Genomic DNA, 20,978 nt, shown 5'->3' on the forward strand with positions numbered 1-20,978 from the left:
GTCAGAAGCGTCTTAGCGACGCATTTCCGTTAATAATACAGAACTTTATCAGTGAAATACCAAAAATATTCAACGGGTGATATTCGCACTTCACTTCCAAGCGGCCATATGGAAAAATCCTAAAGTTTAAATCTATTCTTTTGATTGGCACATTGCTGACACTCCATTAATACGTGCTCGCCTGTCACCAACTGCTGGCAGCAGTCATATTTTGGGGAAATTCTATCTCCCTATAAGAAAAGGTTGCCTATTTATTTTGTCCGATTTTAAAATGATTTTGCCGATGGTCAGACAGGGACAATCAAGGATTTTATTGATCCGATGGCCATAGACAAAATTACAACCTCCTCCAATTCCGATTCCAAAATCCCTTCTTATTATTATAATAAAATTTTAATACTTTTAGGTGGATAATCCTCAAAATGGGAAAAAATTCGTCTAACTGTAGCATTTTCAATTCTGCTATTAATTTGCTAAAAAATAAAATGGTCGTCAGCCTGCTCTCCCAATTTCTTCTGAATCATAAACAGAAATACTGAACACTTGTTTAGACAACAGAAATTAAAGTCTAGGAACTGGAGAACTTTTGTGTTTAGAGAAAAGCTATTACCACTTGCTAAACGTTACAAATCTCTCTCACGTTGCCTTTCAAGCAACTTTCCTACTAAATTTTGAAGTTAAGACTCACCATCACCTCATATAAATAGCAAACTGCAATCGCATCTGATTTTTCACCCTAATAACTCAGTCACGACAAGGATAGTTGGAAATTTCAAAATGTGTTCGACTGAAACGCCTTCCGGAACACTTATGGAGAAAGTTAGCTGGAATTACCTAGAGCAATTATTCACAACCGCAACACTACATCTGAGAATAAGGGAAACTTGAGTTAGCGAACATAGGAGCTTCACTAATATGCACGAACTAGAGCAAACAACGCAATACCTTCTGGCTTTTTCTTTTAATATAGTTTAATGACATACATCGAGAGATGATTACAGGGTGACATGGGTAATTATTTGGCAAAGGAACTGCAATGTATCCTATTTCAGTAGAATCAAGAGTTGCCCAATTAAATGGTGAAAACAACAGCATTGGACTACATGAATTATCATATTACTTTCGACGTGATTTCTTTTTTTCGTCTTTCTTTCCCATTCTACCATTGCCTTCTGTTTCTTTGTAACAGGTGGGGCATACTTTACGTAAACCGATGTAAAAATTGCACGGAGGTAAGAGCATCTTATGCAATCGACATTAAAAAGAACCAAAATAAGGAATTTCTTTGATAGAGCTTTTGCAGAAACTTCCCTATACACGTTGTTTTATTCTCTCCTGAATACATACATGCTCATGCTCACTTTCATTTTCAATTAAATGACTTCTTTTTTCCTCCAATTGTTTTTATGAGCACATGGCCTAGCTTTTAAAATGTGCAGGTTTTGAATTACAAAATATCTGAAGTGTAAACTACCAATAGACTGAAAACTCACGTCAGTTCCAAATTATACATATAGATTAGGGTACATAATAGCATATAATGCAATGCCTAACGAAATGAGAATGTAGAAACCATTTCAAAAGATTCACAGAATATACATATTATAAAACACAAACACATACACATTATATATATATATATATATATATATATATATATATATATTTATATATATATTATATATATATATAATGTGAAATGTCACAGTGCATATGGGAGATTGTGTCAGGTCGTAAACGTGAGCAACATGCACGTTATTTCAGCGGTTATCTATGATTAATCTGATTCTGCTTTACAAAGAAAATGATAAATGCATAACCACCTGACATCAAATACACACACACACACACGCACACACAAATATATATATATATATATATATATATATATATATATATATATATATATATATATATATATCTTCTTCTTCTTCCCAGCTTGTTCCCATTTTTATATGGGGTCGCCGTTTCGGATGAGCCGTTTCCATCTATTTCTATCTTGTGCTTCTGCCTCATCAATTCCCTTCTCATGTAAGTCTCCTCTCACACAGTCCTTCCATCTCTTTCTTGGTCTCCCTCTTTTTCTTCTTCCTTGCACCTCCACCCCCATAGTATGTCTCCCAGCGTGGTCCTCATCTCTCCTCAACAGGTGTCCATACCATCTCAGCCTCCCCTCCTGCACTTTCTTTGATACTTCCACCACCTTAGTTGACCCCCTTATGTAGTCATTTCTGATCCTATCCACTCTTGTTACCCCAGACATCCACCTAAGCATCTCATTTCTGCCACATCCATCTTCTTCTGCTCTGTTTTTCTCATGCTTGCTGTTTCCGTACCATACAGCATTGCTGTTCTTACCACCGTCCTTGTGAAATTTTCCTTTTAACCTAAGCGGCACTCTTTTGTCACAAAGAACTCCCGAGGCCGCTCTCCAGTTGTTCCAGCCTGCCTGTACCCGATGTTTTACTTCTTCTTCCATACTTCCTCCAGCGTTAACAAAAGATCCCAAATACTTAAACTTATCAACTCTCCTTATTTGCTCTCCACCAAGCTGAATACTTTCTCTATCATCCCCCTCAGTGGTGGTACACGTATATTCTGTCTTGGATCTACTATTCTCATTCCTCTGTCCTCCAGTACTTGTCTCCATCTTTCCAATTTCCCTTCCAGATCTTCCCTGCTCTCTGCACACAGAACAATATATATATATATATATATATATATATATATATATATATATATATATATATACAGACTGGGTACACGATATATGAAAGAGTATTATCTCATTTGGGACAGAAAGAAAGCAAGCATTAGTAGATAAAAAACTTCATTAAATTATATGTAGCCCTGTAGATTACTAATCTCTAAGACATGTTAGTAGTAACCAGAACTCCCAAAAGGGGTAAGTGGAAATAAGATGTTTATTTGTAACTTCGTCAAATGGAAGCGAAGACTGATGAAGGAAGCAGCAGATATATGTGATCCTACATGTACTTGTGTGCTCGTAAATGTTCTTATCAGCTCAAGAGCTCAGCAGAGAGAGAGAGAGAGAGAGAGAGAGAGAGAGAGAGAGAGAGAGAGAGAGAGAGAGGCATCACACAAACGTATGCGAGTAAAGTTCCCAAGAAACTCCAAAAGACAACACCAACGGAGAGAGAGAGAGAGAGAGAGAGAGAGAGAGAGAGAGAGAGAGAGAGAGAGAGGAGCAGCATCAGCATCTAGTAATCACAATTTTCTGATATTGGAAGGCGTTAAGGCTGGCGTCAGCGCCTCCTGTTAACAGGCCCTTTAACTTTTCCCATCTTATTAAGTTGGTTAGTTTACGAAGGGGATGGGCCAAACACAACTCTTTCCCTCCCACTCAATTAACCTTTTTTTCTCGTTGGGGAAGACTGGCTTTCGGTTTACGGTCAGTATCGCAAGGACAGCCTTCCTTTTTCTTTTTAATTAAATTAAATGTCTGGAACATACTTGTGCTACAGCAGCTCTCTCTCTCTCTCTCTCTCTCTCTCTCTCTCTCTCTCTCTCTCTGCTGAGCTCTTGAGCTGATAAGAACATTTACGAGCACACAAGTACATGTAGGATCACATATATCTGCTGCTTCCTTCATCAGTCTTCGCTTCCATTTGACGAAGTTACAAATAAACATCTTATTTCCACTTACCCTTTTTGGGAGTTCTGGTTACTACTAACATGTCTTAGAGATCAGTAATCTACAGGGCTACATATAATTTAATGAAGTTTTTTTATCTACTAATGCTTGCTTTCTTTCTGTCCCCAAGTGAGATAATACTCTTCATGTATCGTGTACCCAGTCCTTCACATTCCTCCTCGAGGTGAGCGAATAAAGACGACTCGTTTTAACCTAACTTCTCTTACTTTGATTCACACATTCTTTTCAGCAAGAACCATTTCGGCCACTGTTCCTTTTATCTGAAGAAGTCCATCCTCCTCTAGGAGATCTGGTAACAACCACCAGACCACCATTTCCCAAATTTACTGGAGATCATCACTTCACACGGTCTGTTTTCTTCCTTTAGCTACCAAGCCTTGCTACTGTTTCCTCTCTTTCTTTTTTTTCCTTGATTCGTATTGGTGCCATCTTTTCGGATTTGGGACTATGGTAATTCTGAAGAATGAGGAGAGGGTGAGGGTGATATGAGGGTCTAAGTGAAGGAAGGAGACAACTATGAATTTTCATGCCAATTAAAAAAACCACAGAAAATGAAAATCACGAGCCCCTTTACACTAGTCAGAGACCACAAGTACCATAAAAATAAATGATATAAAAACTAAAAATAATGCTCCACAAGTAGCATAAGAATAAATGATATCATTACTGAAAATAATGCTATCTATCACCGCCACGAACAGCTCGTAGATTGTATCACATTCATATTCGACAGAAGCCGCTGATACATATATCTAGGCCTGTACCAGTGGGATGGCACCACACACCTGCCCCTACCCCTACACCTAACCTTTAATATATTTGAGGATAATCCCGAAGATGCCCATCTATCAAGCCTCGGGCTACAAATCACACAAAATGACACCTTTGAATTCTCGAAGTCAAAACTAATTACACCGTGGGGAGGAGAAATTATGGCCTATGCGGAGGCCTCTGATGATAGCCCTCGCAATCATTAAAGACAGATAGGATTACGCATACGACCATAAAAAGGAGATTGGGACCACAAGTGGCGTATATATCGCTCTCGCCAGGTTGTTCTTATATATGGTACAATGGGCTTAGCTCTCTTCTCTACTGAGCGACGGATCATCACTAAAAAACAAATATAACCTTAGTTTCAAACAACAGTATGTCAATAGAGTACTAACGTATTTTCTCTGTGAGGTTTCATAGTAATCGCAAGCATGTGAAACGTGACTAATCTGATTTTGGAATCAAATTTGTCTTTGAAATTCCTCTTAAAATGAACCAAATGGGGATTTGCTGTCTGAATTTGTCTCATAACAAATATTTTCTCGCCATAAAAATCATGTCCAAAGTGAATCTTCAGTCACCAGGTACTCACTGAAAATGTGTATGGAAATCTTCATTTACCCGGTCTTTCATACATACACACGTACCAATGTTGACATTCTTTCGATACTTGAGGTCAAATTGTGCCGAGCTGAAATGTTCTGTGCTCCTTGTATCTCGAAATTCTCCAAAATATGGAAGGTGACACTGAGAGTTAATAACGGCGGCGAACCTTAAACACAAAGACAACGTAAAATACCATCTCCGAATAAAAAACGTAGACAACTGCGTCTCTACTAGCCTGGTGCTCTGAGCGCTTTGATGATGATATCACTGGAAAGAAGTAACCCAGAGCTCGCTCACTGACAAACCTCTCTCTCTCTCTGGAACAGCAACTGACGAGCTATATTTGAAGGGCCTCTCCGTCATCCCAACAATCCCTCCTTCCGATCAAACAAACGAAGTCAAGTAACGATCGCCGAGAATTTTCAGACCCAGATAGTTCGAAATAATAAAAAGTGTCAAGAGACTCTCATTAGGCGGTAGTCTCATCCTTCAGTGGGAGAGAGAAATTACATTATACATCTCTCTCCCTTCCCCTTTTCCCCCTCTCCCGCCCCCGCCCCAGCCTCCCTTCCATTCCCTTTCCATCTCTCTCCCAGTTACCGACGATCTCGTTCCAATCTAACCTCCAAATAAACACCCGGTAACGGCTCCAACATGCTAACAATTCCTACGAACAACATCGCTTCGATTTCCTCCTTTCATTTCCTTTGTCTGTTGTCCTATTCAACCTAGGATGATATAATCCATTACCAGCTCTCTCTCTCTCTCTCTCTCTCTCCATATACAGGGGCCCGTATACGGAGACCTACAAATGTTCACATATGATGCCGGAATGAGGCTACCCAAAAGAGCGCTCAGGGAAATAAGGAAAGCTTGTTCATGATGGCCACCGTCACGAAACCGCTGTCTGAAAGTCGAAAAAGGATTAAACCACAGTAGAGTTCACCGTTTTTAAGCCGCAGCATCAGAGGTGTTTAATCCAGAAATTAATTAACTCTGGAATACCCTCTACTTTAACGGAGGTTTATCGCCCCATTACGAGAGAGGACGCCAAGACAGCATCTTTAAATCATCGTTTAATAGTGTCTAAAAAATATCACTTAAAAAAAAACGGCTCGGTCATGTGTACACACACATATCACTCTCGGGTGTAAAAAAGGGATAAAAGAAAAGAAACTGAAAGATGAAAAACATAAGGTGTCAGCAGTGGGTGGATTCCATTACACTTTGCCATTTATCAAGTCGATTAGGTTCATAAGTTAGGCACAATGTCTGCATTTTGGGGACAGACGATGTTTTAAGAGAATTGTCATTAACCCTGAAGACATCCCATTTGTCTTGAGTTCCCTTCATTAGTTTGTTAGGAAGGAAGCGCGCGAGCTCTCCTTCACCACAACGAGGAACTCGACAGGATTAGTTACGCCTAAACGAAGAGAAAGGGCAGGCCAGCGAGCGGAGAGGGCAAGATGAACATGCCACACAAATGTCATCTGCTGTTTGATGTTTGTTTTGCTCGGAGTATTACGCGACATCACACAGCGAGTGACTCTAAAGTCGACATTTTAAATCCTGGATGGCAAACAGCCTCGGAAACTGTGATGCAGTACCAAGATCAGCCTTCGCTTCACAGGAAATCGTTCGGTGTTCAAAACGAAGACATAAAATACGATTCGCGTTAAAGAGATGTAGATTGAGCCTAATTTAGGTATATATCATTGTTGGAAAACATACGCGGTTTTTTAATAACTAAAATTTTTCATTTATTCTATGCCCGTCTCGTGTCTACAGTAGTGACCTTTGACCTCAGCTTTCAAGAGTCATTGTTTGCTTTAAAACAAACGAAAGAAAACAACAATACTTTTAATATTAAACATATCTTAGCAAATCATATTATCAGTCTTCATTTGTTACATATAGAAAATCTGCCATACATCAAATGCTACCGCCCTCAACGCCGATACCCCCAATTTCAGACCAAACAGGTTAACCTTCCTTCAAATGAGCTGCTCGTGTGTGAAATGCGCCTCTGGAATAAGAAGAATTCCTTATCAAAACGAGTGTTGACCATTGTCATAAACAAATCTGACTACCACAATATATTTACAAAATATATCTTTTTAATTCTAAACTAATAAGGTAACTTAACCAAGTCAGCTTAAGCGGACATGGAGATTGAATGGCTTACATAACCTGGTCTATTAAGAACAACCTAGGCAAGAAGCGACAGCACTATTTCACATAACTTACCTCGATTTTCCAGGGGTTGGTTACATCAAGACAGTTATGACGTGGTGTGTTTCAACCGACTCAGGAATTACCCGAGCAAGAGCTTTCTCCAGGTACATCTGTCTTCTCTTTCAACAAATCTTATATATTACATATTAACAAACTAGCTCCTCGTTTATGGTTCAGATTATACAAAATAGAAAAGCCGGAGCACTAAAGTCAACGGGGAAAATGCTTTCGAAGGTGACTCATTTGGACAGCATCCAACAGTAATTCATTAGCACTCATTAGGATAGACTTTTTTTTCGCACGAGAGCAAGAGTGAAATTACACTTGGTACAGACATGAAAGAAATACCAAATGAGAGAACCCACGAGACGTCGCGTGCGCCCCCCCCCCCCCCCCCCCCCCCCACACCCCCAGAAGTGGCTCGTAGCAATGTGAGCTCGACAAAGAGAACATTTTCAGCCAAGATCCCATAAAGCACGGAATGACTTACTCTATTAAGAGAGGCGCGGAAAGACGAAATTATACAGGGCACCTTTCCTGGTTTTAATAGGATTTTCAGGAATACTGGCATACGCTGCAAAAGAGATATGACTGCCAAACACAGGGGGACATAATGCCCATGTTTATTCATTCAAGTTTGAAGACCGATACTCCTTAGGCACAGGTCAGACTGAAAAACAGAGCCAGTCAAGACATGAACAAAGCTGAATAATAAGAGAACTAAAATGGATGACAATTTACCGCACCAAATAGTTGTCATTTCATGAAGATCTATTTAAAGCCGGATACGGTAACCTAACAATAAATTCTGAAATAACAATAGTTTCGAGAAATGAAATTCTTAATTTATTTTTCAAATGTGACGTACAAAAAACGCCCCTTAAAATAAATTTTGGAGTTTAACCCGTGTAGAATTCTTCATTTCGGCCTCCATTGTTATGCAGATCCAGAGAGAAAACCAGAAATAAAAAAAATATATGAATTGTGCACATTAATAAATAGTGCAAAATTTTCTTTCATATTCACGTATTCTGAGGCAACTCATTCTGCGAACAAAACACATCACAAAGATCTACTGCCTGCGTTTTAGAGAATAAAAGATTTTGTGTATAAATGTAAGAAAACAAAATTTCGTATTTCGATTTATTATTCTTTATTTTTCTTTATTATCCTTTATTATTATCATTTATATTTTTCTCCCATTTTATGGTCATTCACTCTGCTAAACAACGAAATGGTCATTTGCGATTTCCACCTTAACTTTGCCAACCTACTTTTATTCATTTCTCTGAGGCAGCTAAAATGACGCAGACAGACAGACAAACAGACATAGCACACCAAAACAAACGTCGCATTCCTTCCTCTTTATTGTGATCAGCCTCAGGGTTCAGCACCATGAACAGTAACAGCGCTCCAAATGTAAATTTACTTCACGGATGCAGCTGAACGTTATTTTACCATTCTATGCTTAGTGAGACGGATATCACCTTCCAACTAGCATTTTTCAGTCTTTTCCTATATAAAAACTGAACTCAATTACTCATGTTGGTAATATTGAAAATACAACCCAACTTAAATCTCTATCAATTACTTATGTTGGTAATATTGAAAATACAACTCAACTTAAATCTCTATCAATTACTTATGTTGGTAATATTGAAAATACAACTCAACTTAAATCTCTATCAATTACTTATGTTGGTAATATTGAAAATACAACCCAACTTAAATCTCTATCAATTACTTATGTTGGTAATATTGAAAATACAACTCAACTTAAATCTCTAGAGTATACAAATGTCTCAAAAAAATCATTGTTACATCTCTATGAGGTCTTAAGAGAATAGCGAAACAAACCACATTTCAAATACAAGATGCACTACGAGTCATTGCATACTGAAAAAGGCCCATCTGAAAATACCTAAATTAGTTCATTCCCCTTTCTTACACTCGGAATGGTGGAAAAGACAACACTAAAATCCTTGTATGCTTGTAACTACAACTTTACTCTTGCACTGTACCTTCATGTTGAATGCAGCCATCGACATACTATCTACCACATTTTGGCATGCTGGGAAAGATTTAACAAAGCTTTGAAAGATAGCAGAAAAACAATGTGATTATTACTGTTTATAAATATCCAAGAGATAAAAATTTAAAGTTATACTACTGCATCACTTAAAACTTGGAGTGATACTTATAAAGAGTTGTTACTCCGTTTGTTTAAAGCCTAACCATTTGGCCATTATTTTGCAATGTCATCGGTTATATCATTGGCTCTCTCCCAAGCACAATACATTTTTTTTAAATAAATATCATTACATATACGTAAACAGTATTTGATGGTATTTTGTTTAATGTTTAACAGTTTGTTCCAATGTTAATCATGTACCCTATTCTATTGTCAGTTAACCAAATACCCTACTCTCTTACGCCCTACATATTCATGCCACTCAGCAAACAAAAACTGTCCCTGCTAATGTGTAGGCATGCTTATGTTTAACAAGCGCACCTCCCCTGACACACATACAATTCTCTTTGATTTCTTCTATACCCTCTCCAGCTTTCAGTCGTATATAAATGGTTGGACATACAGAACTCTCCCATCACCTTTGTAATATATCCAAAAGCATAAACACAAAATTTCTTACGTTAGTTTCAAAATAACACGTATTTCGTCCTCCAGACATCAACGAAAACTAATCAAATGACTAAACTTGAGAGAACTGTGCTTCCCTACTCTGGTCTCCCAAGAGAGACCAACGATATCTCCCTTCAAAGGCTTTCATTAACTCTCCTTCTCTGTTATCAGTCGTGAATATCCCCCAAAGTCTTCCTGCCCTCGGGTTTCAGCTAACACGTCTCGGTTTCGACACCAGTAATCCAAAGGATAAAGTACCCCCATAAGGAGAAAAGCACGTTTCTATATCAAAGTCCACAGTTAAAGATTGACTTTTTTTTATATAATATATATAAGTTGGCCCGTTCATAAAGTGCGTATACAAAGCTGCCATTTATACAAGATGAAAAAGCACCTATGTACCATATCTTATTAAAAGATAAAATAGTACCTAGATACCATATCGTTCCAAAAAATGAAATAGTACCTGGATACCAGATCTTTCTAAAAGATGAAACAGTACCTAGATAGCATATCGTTCCAAAAGACGAAATAGTACCTAGATACCGTGAGGTTTCGAAAAGATAAATAGTACCTGGATACCAGATCTTTCTAAAAGATGAAACAGTACCTAGATAGCATATCGTTCCAAAAGACGAAATAGTACCTAGATACCAGATGTTTCTAAAAGATGAAATAGTACCTAGATACCAGATGTTTCTAAAAGATGAAATAGTACCTAGATACCAGATGTTTCTAAAAGATGAAATAGTACCTAGATACCAGATGTTTCTAAAAGATGAAATAGTACCTAGATACCAGATATTTCTAGAAGATGAAATAGTACCTAGATACCATATCTTATTAAAAGATGAAATAGTACCTAGATACCAGATGTTTCTAAAAGATGAAACAGTAGCTAAAGACTATATCGTTCCAAAAGATGAAATAGTACCTAGATTTCAATGTTTATTAAAAGATGAAATAGTACCTAGATACCATATCTTATTAAAAGATGAAATAGTACTTAGAGAATATATCGATCCAAAAGATGAAATAGTACCTAGATACTACATCTTTCTAAAAGGTGAAATAGCAGCGAGAACATATCGTCGCAAAAGATGAAATAGTACCTAGATACCAGAATTTTTTAAAAGATGAAACAGTAGCTAAAGACTATATCGTTCCAAAAGATGAAATAGTACCTAGATTTCAATGTTTATTAAAAGATGAAATAGTACCTAGGGACCACGTCTTTCTAAAAGATAAAATAGTACCTAGAGACCATAACTTTCTAAAAGATATAACAGTACCTAGATACCATATCTTTCCAAAAGATGAAATTGATAATACCTAGATACATCAACGTAAGATCTGTGAAGTGTTCCTAAAAGATGCCAGCAATCGTGTTCGAACCATTACCTTCAACCCTCGGTGAAATTGGACTGCGTAAAGTACTTGGTAACGATAGAGGAAATTTCCCTTACAACATTTCTATTGTCATTTACTGGAAAGCGCCGAGCGCAATTTCGCGAGACGACTATAGCGTTACATCACGTTTAAAATCAAAGGAATATCATTAATATATATATATATATATATATATATATATATAATATATATAAATATATATTTATATATATATCTCATATATATCTATATATAATTAATATTTCCATATATATTAGCCGGAGGAGAATTTTTTGATTGATAATAATTTCGTCCTCTCGTGGATTCGAACCAGCGACAGAAGAGAAATCAAGACTTCAGTTATGTTACCGACTCGGCCAACGTCACTGAAGTCCCGATTTCTCCTCTGTGGGATGGATTCGAATCCAATCAACGAGAGGACGAAATTAGCAACTAACATATTCCCCTTCGTTAATATATATGAAAATATTAATTCGAGGTTGAGCGAATTGGATATTAAAGGACATTTGTAGCTTATTCACACACACACACACACACAACACACACACACACACACAACACACACATATATATATATATATATATATATATATATATATATATATATATATGTGTGTGTGTGTGTGTGTGTGTGTGTGTGTGCGCACACACACATATTCCCCTAAGATCTAAAAATACAATAAGTATTCCGTAAAAACGGAAACACAAAAGCGAAAGGGGGAGTGGAGAATAGTGCCGTACAAAATCTTTACAACGGCTCCTTTTTTTTCTCTCTCTCTCTCTCTCTCCTCCCCCCTTCATCACACTGTCCAAGGGAGGGCTCCCCCCCCCATTCCCCATCCACCCCTCGAGGGATCTAACTTCGCAACATCCTCATTCGAGACGAGTCAACAAGGGCACTGTTTCTGAGCAGCTCATCCATCAACACAATATCCTGGTGGGATTAAGATATCTGAACAACAGAAGGCTGACATATCTTTGGATCTCCCGTGGATTAAATAGACGCTGGGAGGATAAGTAGGCCTTCTCTACTTTGACACACTTTACTTTATGAATATTCTACGCCTTCAAATGAAAAGAGAATCAGCTCTACTAAGAGGAGGGGAAACAAATTGAACTTTCCGCCAATATTCAGTCAAAATTATAACGAATAGCGCGCATGTTGTCCATTCATTTATTTCACATACTACATATATATACTTTTACTGAAGCAATTTCTCCAAAATCGTTCATTTTTCTATTTTAATAAAAAATAAAGAGGGGGAGGGGAGTCAAGTTCACATTTTAATATTTTCTCCACAGGCTCAGCAAGCTCGTTCACAGCGCTGAATAATACTAATATAGGCCTAATCATAATACGGAAATCCTCTAAGGATGATTGCTTTTCCCCGAAATCCGCAATGCTCTCTCATCTTTCCCATCGGCGTGTACAGCATAATCACCGCCGATCCCCCAAAACGTCAGGTCCTACTACTTTAACATTAAAGAGTGAAGACTGAGGCCTCACTCACAGTAGAGCCACCGCAATAAAGTTCCTTTTAAACTTCTTTACTCTTCGTGCGCAATGTCTCTTCTTTAAGATTTAAGGGATAAACATTTCTCCTCGGACAAATCTGCCTAAAAACCTCATCCATTTTACTCTTTCGAGTTTTATGATCAATACCGTTCTGCTTAATAACCCTTCATAGCTGCAATATTACAGTCAGGCAATATTACACACCTATGGCATTAAAAGAGAGGTTGACTTCCAAGAGAACCAGCTTTAATATTTCGTCATTTGACAACTCGCCGACCAAAAATACAATCGAATTGTTCCGCATGCATCTAAAAATTTCACCCGCCAGATTAAGGTAAACTTCACCTAGCGGAATTTTACAGAATGGCATTATTAATATAATTTCGAAGATGGCCTCCATCCGTGATTGTCGGCCTCTGTTTGCCCAAGATAGATTACTTCCGAGGCTCCGTGTTTACTCGAGTGATAATAATACTATACCGGAGGCACAGGAGCGACGAAGAGAAGCATAGAGGAAAATAAGGTCTTCACACCGTAGGAGAGAGAGAGAGAGAGAGAGAGAGAGAGAGAGAATTATCAAACTGGTTTTGCAAATCATATTGCTCTCTATTAAGGAATACCAGTTTTCTTCGTACGATTTACAAACAAAATCTACAGATTCTGAAGGAGAAGGAATTTTGTATGAAAACGATCAAACAGTTAAGTCAAGTTACCATACAGGAAACCGAAATCAGAATTTTTTCCTATTTTCTATCATCCTTTTTCTTTCATCAGATCAAGTCGATGAGATGAGTACCTGTGGGAGGACCCACAGCCACGACCACTCATAACAAAAGGTTATTGGTGACGTACGTAAATTGATATGGTGAGCAGCTAAACTTTAAAAAGTTTAAAGTGCAATATCAGATAGACAACATTACCGTTGTTCAAGTTGAGGTTGGTCATTACAATGTTGGAGACTTCTTTTTCAAATCCGGATCCAACTTTAGTAACACTGAAGCTAATATTAGCAACATAGTTATTATAAATACTACGAAACGCGAAATCAATAAATCATCTTTAGACGAAGACTGTCCATACATTTCAGCATGGATGATTAAACTCATAAAAAAGATACCAAAATTAAAAGATTCAGCGTAAACAATTTATAATCAAGCTTGTGAATAATGAGCTTTTCCAAGGCGAATGCCTTAAAAAATGCTGTCTAAAGTCTTAAGGGAGGGGATAAGGCCTTTGAAGGCGCTATTAAATCTAGTATAGGCACCGTAACATGCCTTAGAAGGATCAAAAGAGAAAGGTCCATAAAAATGAACAATGCACAGGGAGGGATGGCACTGAATAACGTCTCAGCAACTTAGCGCTGGGGAACAAACAAAGGAAAAGGGGAGAGGAGGGGACAAAAGAACAAGAAGCTACGAAAGAATGGGAAAAGGGAAGACGGGGAAGAAGCTAGAAAAGGAAATCCTTTAAAAGGTGTAGGAAAGAGAAACTAAATAAGCCACACCGGAAGGAACCAAATTGCAAAGCCTGGAGAATATGCCGAAAACCCCTGAGAAGGGACAACCGAAAGGATTACGGAAAGGGGAAGTGTACATAAAGAAAGGCGACTTTGTTCAAAACTTTTGATTATGTTTACGTTTTAAATTTTCAACAGAGTCCTCAGCTGACTTATTAAAAGGTTAAATGAACTGTTGCTAAAAATATCAACATACAAAATAAAAAGTTAGACAAAAATGTGAATTGAGCACATAATTAATAAGAAAACAAAACTTTCAAAATGAACACAAAAGCTTCACGGCATACTACTCACGCATACTACTTGGCTGAGCTTTAGGCTGAGAATCGGTCAAAACGAGAGGCAGAAACGATCGATATATAACCAAATAAAACCCACCACATTTTACAGTGAGGAGCGATATAATGAGGGGTTGAAGACGGCCAAAGAAAATGAAGAGGGGATGGGGAGAGGGAGGATGGGGAGGAGGAGGAGGGAAGAAATATTGGAGAGAAATGTTTAGTGGAGGGGTGGCACCAATAGGGGATGGCGAGGGAAGGAACGGGCCGGGGATTAGTTTCGGAAATCACGTGACCTGCCTCGGTCACGCAAGCCATTCCGTGGGGTGGAAGAATCTGTTGCTGTTGCTGTAAGTGATGATTGCCTCTGCCGTGATGAGCGTGTCATTCTGAAGCCATCGAGGAGGCTTATACTTCATGGACGTGAGGAATCCAGGGTAAGTCATGAAGACTATAAGATATACCGGAAGGAAAAAGATATCTCGCAACCCAACTGCTAGGATATACTCGTTAGAAAGAGCGTGAAAGGATTTGTAGAACAGAAGAGAATGTAGAATTTAGGCCAAGGGTCAAGCGCTGGAACCTATGAGGTCATTCAGCGCTGAAACGGAAATTGAGAGCAAAAAGGTTTGAAAAGTGGAACAGGAGGAAAACCGCGCAGTTGCACTAAGAATTAATGGTTAGGAGAGGGTAGGAAGTAAAATGGAAGAAAGAGAATATAAACGGAGCTACGGTAAAAGTAATGAAAGGGGTTGCAGTTAGGGGCCGAAGGGATGCTATTAAGATCCTTAAGTAATGCTTACAGTGCGCCGTATAAGGTGCACTAAAGGCACTACCCCCAACGGAGTTAAGGTTTTTATGCACATGTAAGCAAAGCCTTTTTCGGAATTGCTATTAACAAATGAATATACTAAATCTAGACCAGCAGATATTCAAATATTAACGACCTATTTAGCCTGAAATTTCAAAACGGGGGAAAAAATGAAAATTAAAATATTTAATTAAAACTCGAAACATTTAATTAACGGTAGCAAGATGCATTACATATGATGAAACGAGTGAAAACTTTCAATTATGAATGCCTCCAACTGCAAACAAAATATATAACAAGATATGAAAAGAAAAACCCCTTATCCTTTTCAAACCGCAAGCCCTTCCTCCTTCCCAGAGCGATATATGATTCAACCATTCGTATAAAAAGATGATGTGACCTGCTTAATATTAAAAATGAAAAAAACTTAATGCATTCATATGCAAACATCTGACGTGAATGGACGGAGAAAGGACCAGCGTCTAAACCAGAGGAGCAATTCTATTGATGCTAAAACATCAACAAATAACTTGTATGATTATAAAGGCAAAAACAATTTCTTGTAAATATGCTCGTTTTCTTTTAATGCCAAGAGGTGGTAAAAATTCAAGAAAAAGACAAAATCCTTAAAACTCTCTCTCTCTCTCTCTCTCTCTGCAACCATAATTCTGCAAAATTTAAATTACGTGAATATTTTTGTGCAAAATATTCTTATATTTCTCAACGTTGTTTATTATCGAGATACGGGTCCAATCCTTTGTTCCATTTTCCACTTTCACAGAGATTTTGGTATTGAGGAACATAAATCCCGAATAATTCACGAATAAACAGAGGAAGATAAAAGACAACATTTAATCAGCAAAATTTCCTAAAAATATAACCATGTCAACTGTTTGCCATCGAGGCAATAGTTTTAGGAGCTACCGTATTTTAAAAGAACAATTCTAAACAGAAGAGGAATCAAACTGCATAACTGGAAGTATGCACATCTACAAACATATTTAAATTGTGTAGTATATGCAAAATAATATATATAATATATATCTATATTATAATATATATATATATATATATATATATAGATATATATATATATATATATATATATATACACACACACATACATACATCTATATATATATATATATATATATATATTTTATATACACATACATACATATTTAGATATATATATATATATATATCTATATATATATATATATATATATATATATATCATTCCAGCTAAAAATTTCCTTTAATATCTAATTCGCTCTACCTCGGAATTGATATATTTTCATATATGTACCGAAGGGGAATTTTTAGTTGATAATAATTTCGTCCCCTCATGGGATCGAACCACCGTCCAGTGGACGGGAACGAAATCAGTACGGCCTAGTGATGTTATCAACTCGGCCAACAGAGCCTCTGTTGGCCGAGTTGATAACATCACTAGGCCGTACTGATTTCGTTCCCGTCCACTGGACGGTGGTTCGATCCCATGAGGGGACGAAATTATTATCAACTAAAAATTCCCCTTCGATACATATATGAAAATATATCAATTCCGAGGAAGAGCAAATTAGAAAAAAAAAAGGACATTTGTAGCTCGAATGATCTATATGAATCACGGTGATGTGATAATTATTCATTTATATATATATATATATATATATATATATATATATATATATTAATATATGGGTAAAAGTTACAGGAAAAAAAAAAGAGAGATCATAAAAAGCCAGACGCTGGCAATAGCCTACAAACGAAATATAAAACGCGAAAAGATGCGAGGCAAAGGCTTCCAGTGAATGGCCGTGTTAATACAAAAGGTCCGCAGGAGAAAAAGAGAGTCGGGGATGGAGTGAGATTACTTTTTTGCAGGAAGAATGTCATTATTCACGCGTCAGGGAGACAGCAGGTCCCTTTAAGAGCACTGGGAGGCCGGCCTAATCGGCTCTGCCTCAGCTCCATTTCCCCTTCGTTGAATGCCTTTCCAAAAGAAGCCCAATACGTCATTTACGCGCCTCTATCCAGAGATCCAAAGATCTGGCGATCTCTCATAGCAGGAAGAAGTGAACCGCTATTAGAGCGCTTATTCTGAGGCGCCGAAACAACAGACGCCACTCCATGTCATGCAGTGCGTCCCGCCAATTCAAAACACCTAAAGCTAAAGCTATTCTTTCATACCTAGAATATTAATGAAATGCGAATTCATTTACATCAACACAAATATTCTAAGTCACAAGAAGTCGTGAGAAGTGATTTAAACTAAATCTAAGAAAATCCTAAATATTATCTGAATACATATAACTTCATAACGCGTATACAGAGAAGGTATGCAACCCTGAGACAGGACCTTACCCAATTGAGTGACCGGGATTTTTCAAATTTCTATGGCTCTCACCTCTTTTTTTTTTTTTTTTAATTTGGGTGACTTGGCATGGGGCCAGCAACCTCTTTCCAAAACCATTAGGAAGTAAAGGCATTTTCAAAGTTTTCTGAAGTAAACATTTGCGTGACACTTAATTTTTGTTTTACCTTTTTCTGGGGTATAAATATATGTACACTTTAAGTGTACATATATTTATAGAGCAGAGAGAGAGAGAGAGAGAGAGAGAGAGAGAGAGAGAGAGAGAGAGAGAGAGAGGAGAGAAAAGCTTATCGGCTATTATGTGAAGTATACATTTATTTATAATGTGAGAGAGAGAGAGAGAGAGAGAGAGAGAGAGAGAGAGAGAGAGAGAGAGAGAGAGGAGAAAAGCTTATCGGCTATTGTGTGAAGTATACATTTATTTATAAGGAGATAGAAGAGAGAGAGAGAGACAGACAGACAGACAGACTTATCGGTTATTGTATGAAGTGTACATTTATTTATAAGGAGAGAGAGAGAGAGAGAGAGAGAGAGAGAGAGAGAGAGAGAGAGAGAGAGGAGAAAAGCTTATTGGCTATTGTGTGAAGTATACATTTATTTATAAGGAGAGAGAGAGAGAGAGAGAGAGAGAGAGAGAGAGAGAGAGAGAGAGAGAGAGAGAGAGAGAGACTTATCGGTTATTGTATGAAGTGTACATTTATTTATAAGGAGAGAGAGAGAGAGAGAGAGAGAGAGAGAGAGAGAGAGAGAGACATCGGTTATTGTATGAAGTGTACATTTATTTATAGAGAGAGAGAGAGAGAGAGAGAGAGAGAGAGAGAGAGAGAGAAGCTTATCGGCTATTGTATGAAGTCATCAAAAATGCATGAAACTGAAAGGGAAAGAAAAGAGGAAAACGCTTTGTAGAAGGGGAACCGGTGTGAAGGTAAATAACTGGCGAGAATAAAATCATACAGCTAGAGCGGGATCTGTTGTATGTGTGAGAGAGAGAGAGTAAATCCATAAGACCTTTGAAACGGATTATTTCTCATATCTTTAAAACCCGCGTATTTTAATTCAAAAATCCCTGACCTCTTTTCAACATACGGTTATTATACTACAAGAATATTTTGAATTGATAATAATTGGAATATTCTTCAATAGCTCTGATAAACACCCCAACAGTAAATGGCAGCTATAACAGGGACCATTCTTAGAACATCTCCATGAAAAACCAGTGAGAGAGAGAGAGAGAGAGAGAGAGAGAGAGAGAGAGAGAGAGAGAGAGAGAGATTTATGGTTACTAAAACTGACGTCGCAATATCTATGTAAGTTATTGATGCCGTAATGAAATGAAATGTGAAACTAAAAATAGCTTAAAAGGTGCTACATATGAGAGAGAGAGAGAGAGAGAGAGAGAGAGAGAGAGATATGAACAAGTACTGTGCTCTTATATACTGGAGGTTTCTTAGACACATGGATCCTGAGAGAGAGAGAGAGAGAGAGAGAGTCACATTTAGCATATATGTACTGTAATCCATACCCTGGAGGTTTCTTGAGCCACATTCATCCTTGCAAGAAATGAAGTCCGACATACAAGCGAGACAAATACGTATATATATAGTTCGGTCCCTCCAAAAGAGTGCGACTGGAAGAGGAGCGAGGACAGAGGTGGTGGGGTGTGTGTGTGTGTGTGTGTGTGTGTGTGTGTGTGTGTGTGTGTGTGTGTGGAAGAGACACATTACCTGGATTGGTGGTGGTGTGATGACTTGTGCGACGGGGGAGTGTGATGATGGTTGTCGTGGTGGTTGTGGCTTTCGTGGTGGTTGTGGTTGTCGTGGTGGTTGTGGTTGTGGTTGTCGTGGTCTTCATCGTCGTTATCGTCGCTTTTGCTGCCGTCGTCTGTCGTGGCGTCGCTTCCTCCACTCCCACCTCGTCTGCAATTGACCGACAGAAAGGGAGAAACATTAGTATACTATTCTCAAAAAAAAACCTGATGTTTATTGAGTGGCTTTCGCTTAACGAAATACTCAATCCCACTCAAAACAAGTAATAAATATGCCGAAGTTTCTTCGGCGCAATCGAGTTTTCTGTACAGCGTATAATCATGGCCACCGTAAATAGATCTATCTTTTGGTGGTCTCGGTATAAAGCTACATGAGCAGCAACCCATGAAACTTTAACCACAGCCCGGTGGTAGCCTGTCCTATATTGATGCCAAACGCACGATCATGGCAAACTTTAACCTCAAATAAAATAAACTTTACTGAGGCTAGAGGGCTGCAATCTCTTATGTTCGATGATTGGAGGGTAGATGATCATCATATCAATTTGCAGCCCTCTAGCCTCAGTAATTTTTAAGATCTGAGGGCAGACAGAAAAAGTGCGGACGGTCAGACAAAGATGCCTCAATAGTTTTCTTTTACAGATAACTAAAAAAAAATATGACGAGCAGAATATCAACTTCTACAACTTGACAACGAGCCTTTTCCTGCGCTGAGAACTCTCTCGGCACACATCAATCAACCCCTAAAGATACAGTGTCAACAATTCTTTCCTCACGAGAAGCTCTAGGCCTTCGAATCGGCCCTACAGAGACGACGGCCGAGGAGAAGGATGGTTTGAGCACGCTCATTTCAACCCGAAATGTCGGGTCATTCGTGAGCATCACATTGTACTGATGTGAGTTCGTAACTCTCAACTGTGGAAATATAGTTTACATCGCCTTACATACAGAAAACATCGAAACCAACATCGGCGCTATAAAGAATTCGAAGATAAAAAAATATGAAATAAGAACATTTTTCTTAGGGACATTTTCTTTCAATTTGTTTGAATTGCTATAACATTTTTTTTCTTCTTTTTTTGTTCGCGGGGCCCAAGTACAAAGAACTTATTTCAGCGTAGCAGCAGCAACGTCCATTTTCAGCAACATGATTCTGATATAGGAAACGAAATAAAGAGAGAGAGAGAGAGAGAGAGAGAGAGAGAGAGAGAGAGAGAGAGAATTAAAGAAATGAAGCCCAACAAAAGATCTAGCATAAAACCCTGTTGCAAAACAAGTAGAGCATGAACGCTTGAATCCTCCCTAGGAAATAAAATGCCATATCCACTTAAAATGAATCGAAAAATGGCAAGTTTTCTCGCACTTGGCAAGAG

At 38.0% G+C, this 20,978-nt stretch overlaps 1 protein-coding gene across 6 annotated transcripts in view; it reads right to left on the bottom strand.

The window, feature by feature from the left end:
- Window positions 1-20,978, bottom strand: part of LOC135221806 (uncharacterized) — a 938,326-nt gene that overhangs the window by 399,189 nt on the left and 518,159 nt on the right. For all 6 annotated transcript variants that reach the window (XM_064259684.1, XM_064259685.1, XM_064259683.1 and 3 more), the window contains one exon: window positions 19,565-19,756. Coding sequence is in view for 5 of the 6 variants with exons in the window: in XM_064259685.1 (XP_064115755.1) it covers window positions 19,565-19,756 (192 nt within the window). In the remaining variant the exon portion in view is untranslated. The remainder of the gene's footprint in view (window positions 1-19,564; window positions 19,757-20,978) is intronic.

The sequence above is a fragment of the Macrobrachium nipponense genome, chromosome 3 (genome assembly GCF_015104395.2).
Source record: "Macrobrachium nipponense isolate FS-2020 chromosome 3, ASM1510439v2, whole genome shotgun sequence".
Classification (NCBI taxonomy): Eukaryota; Metazoa; Arthropoda; class Malacostraca; order Decapoda; family Palaemonidae; genus Macrobrachium; species Macrobrachium nipponense.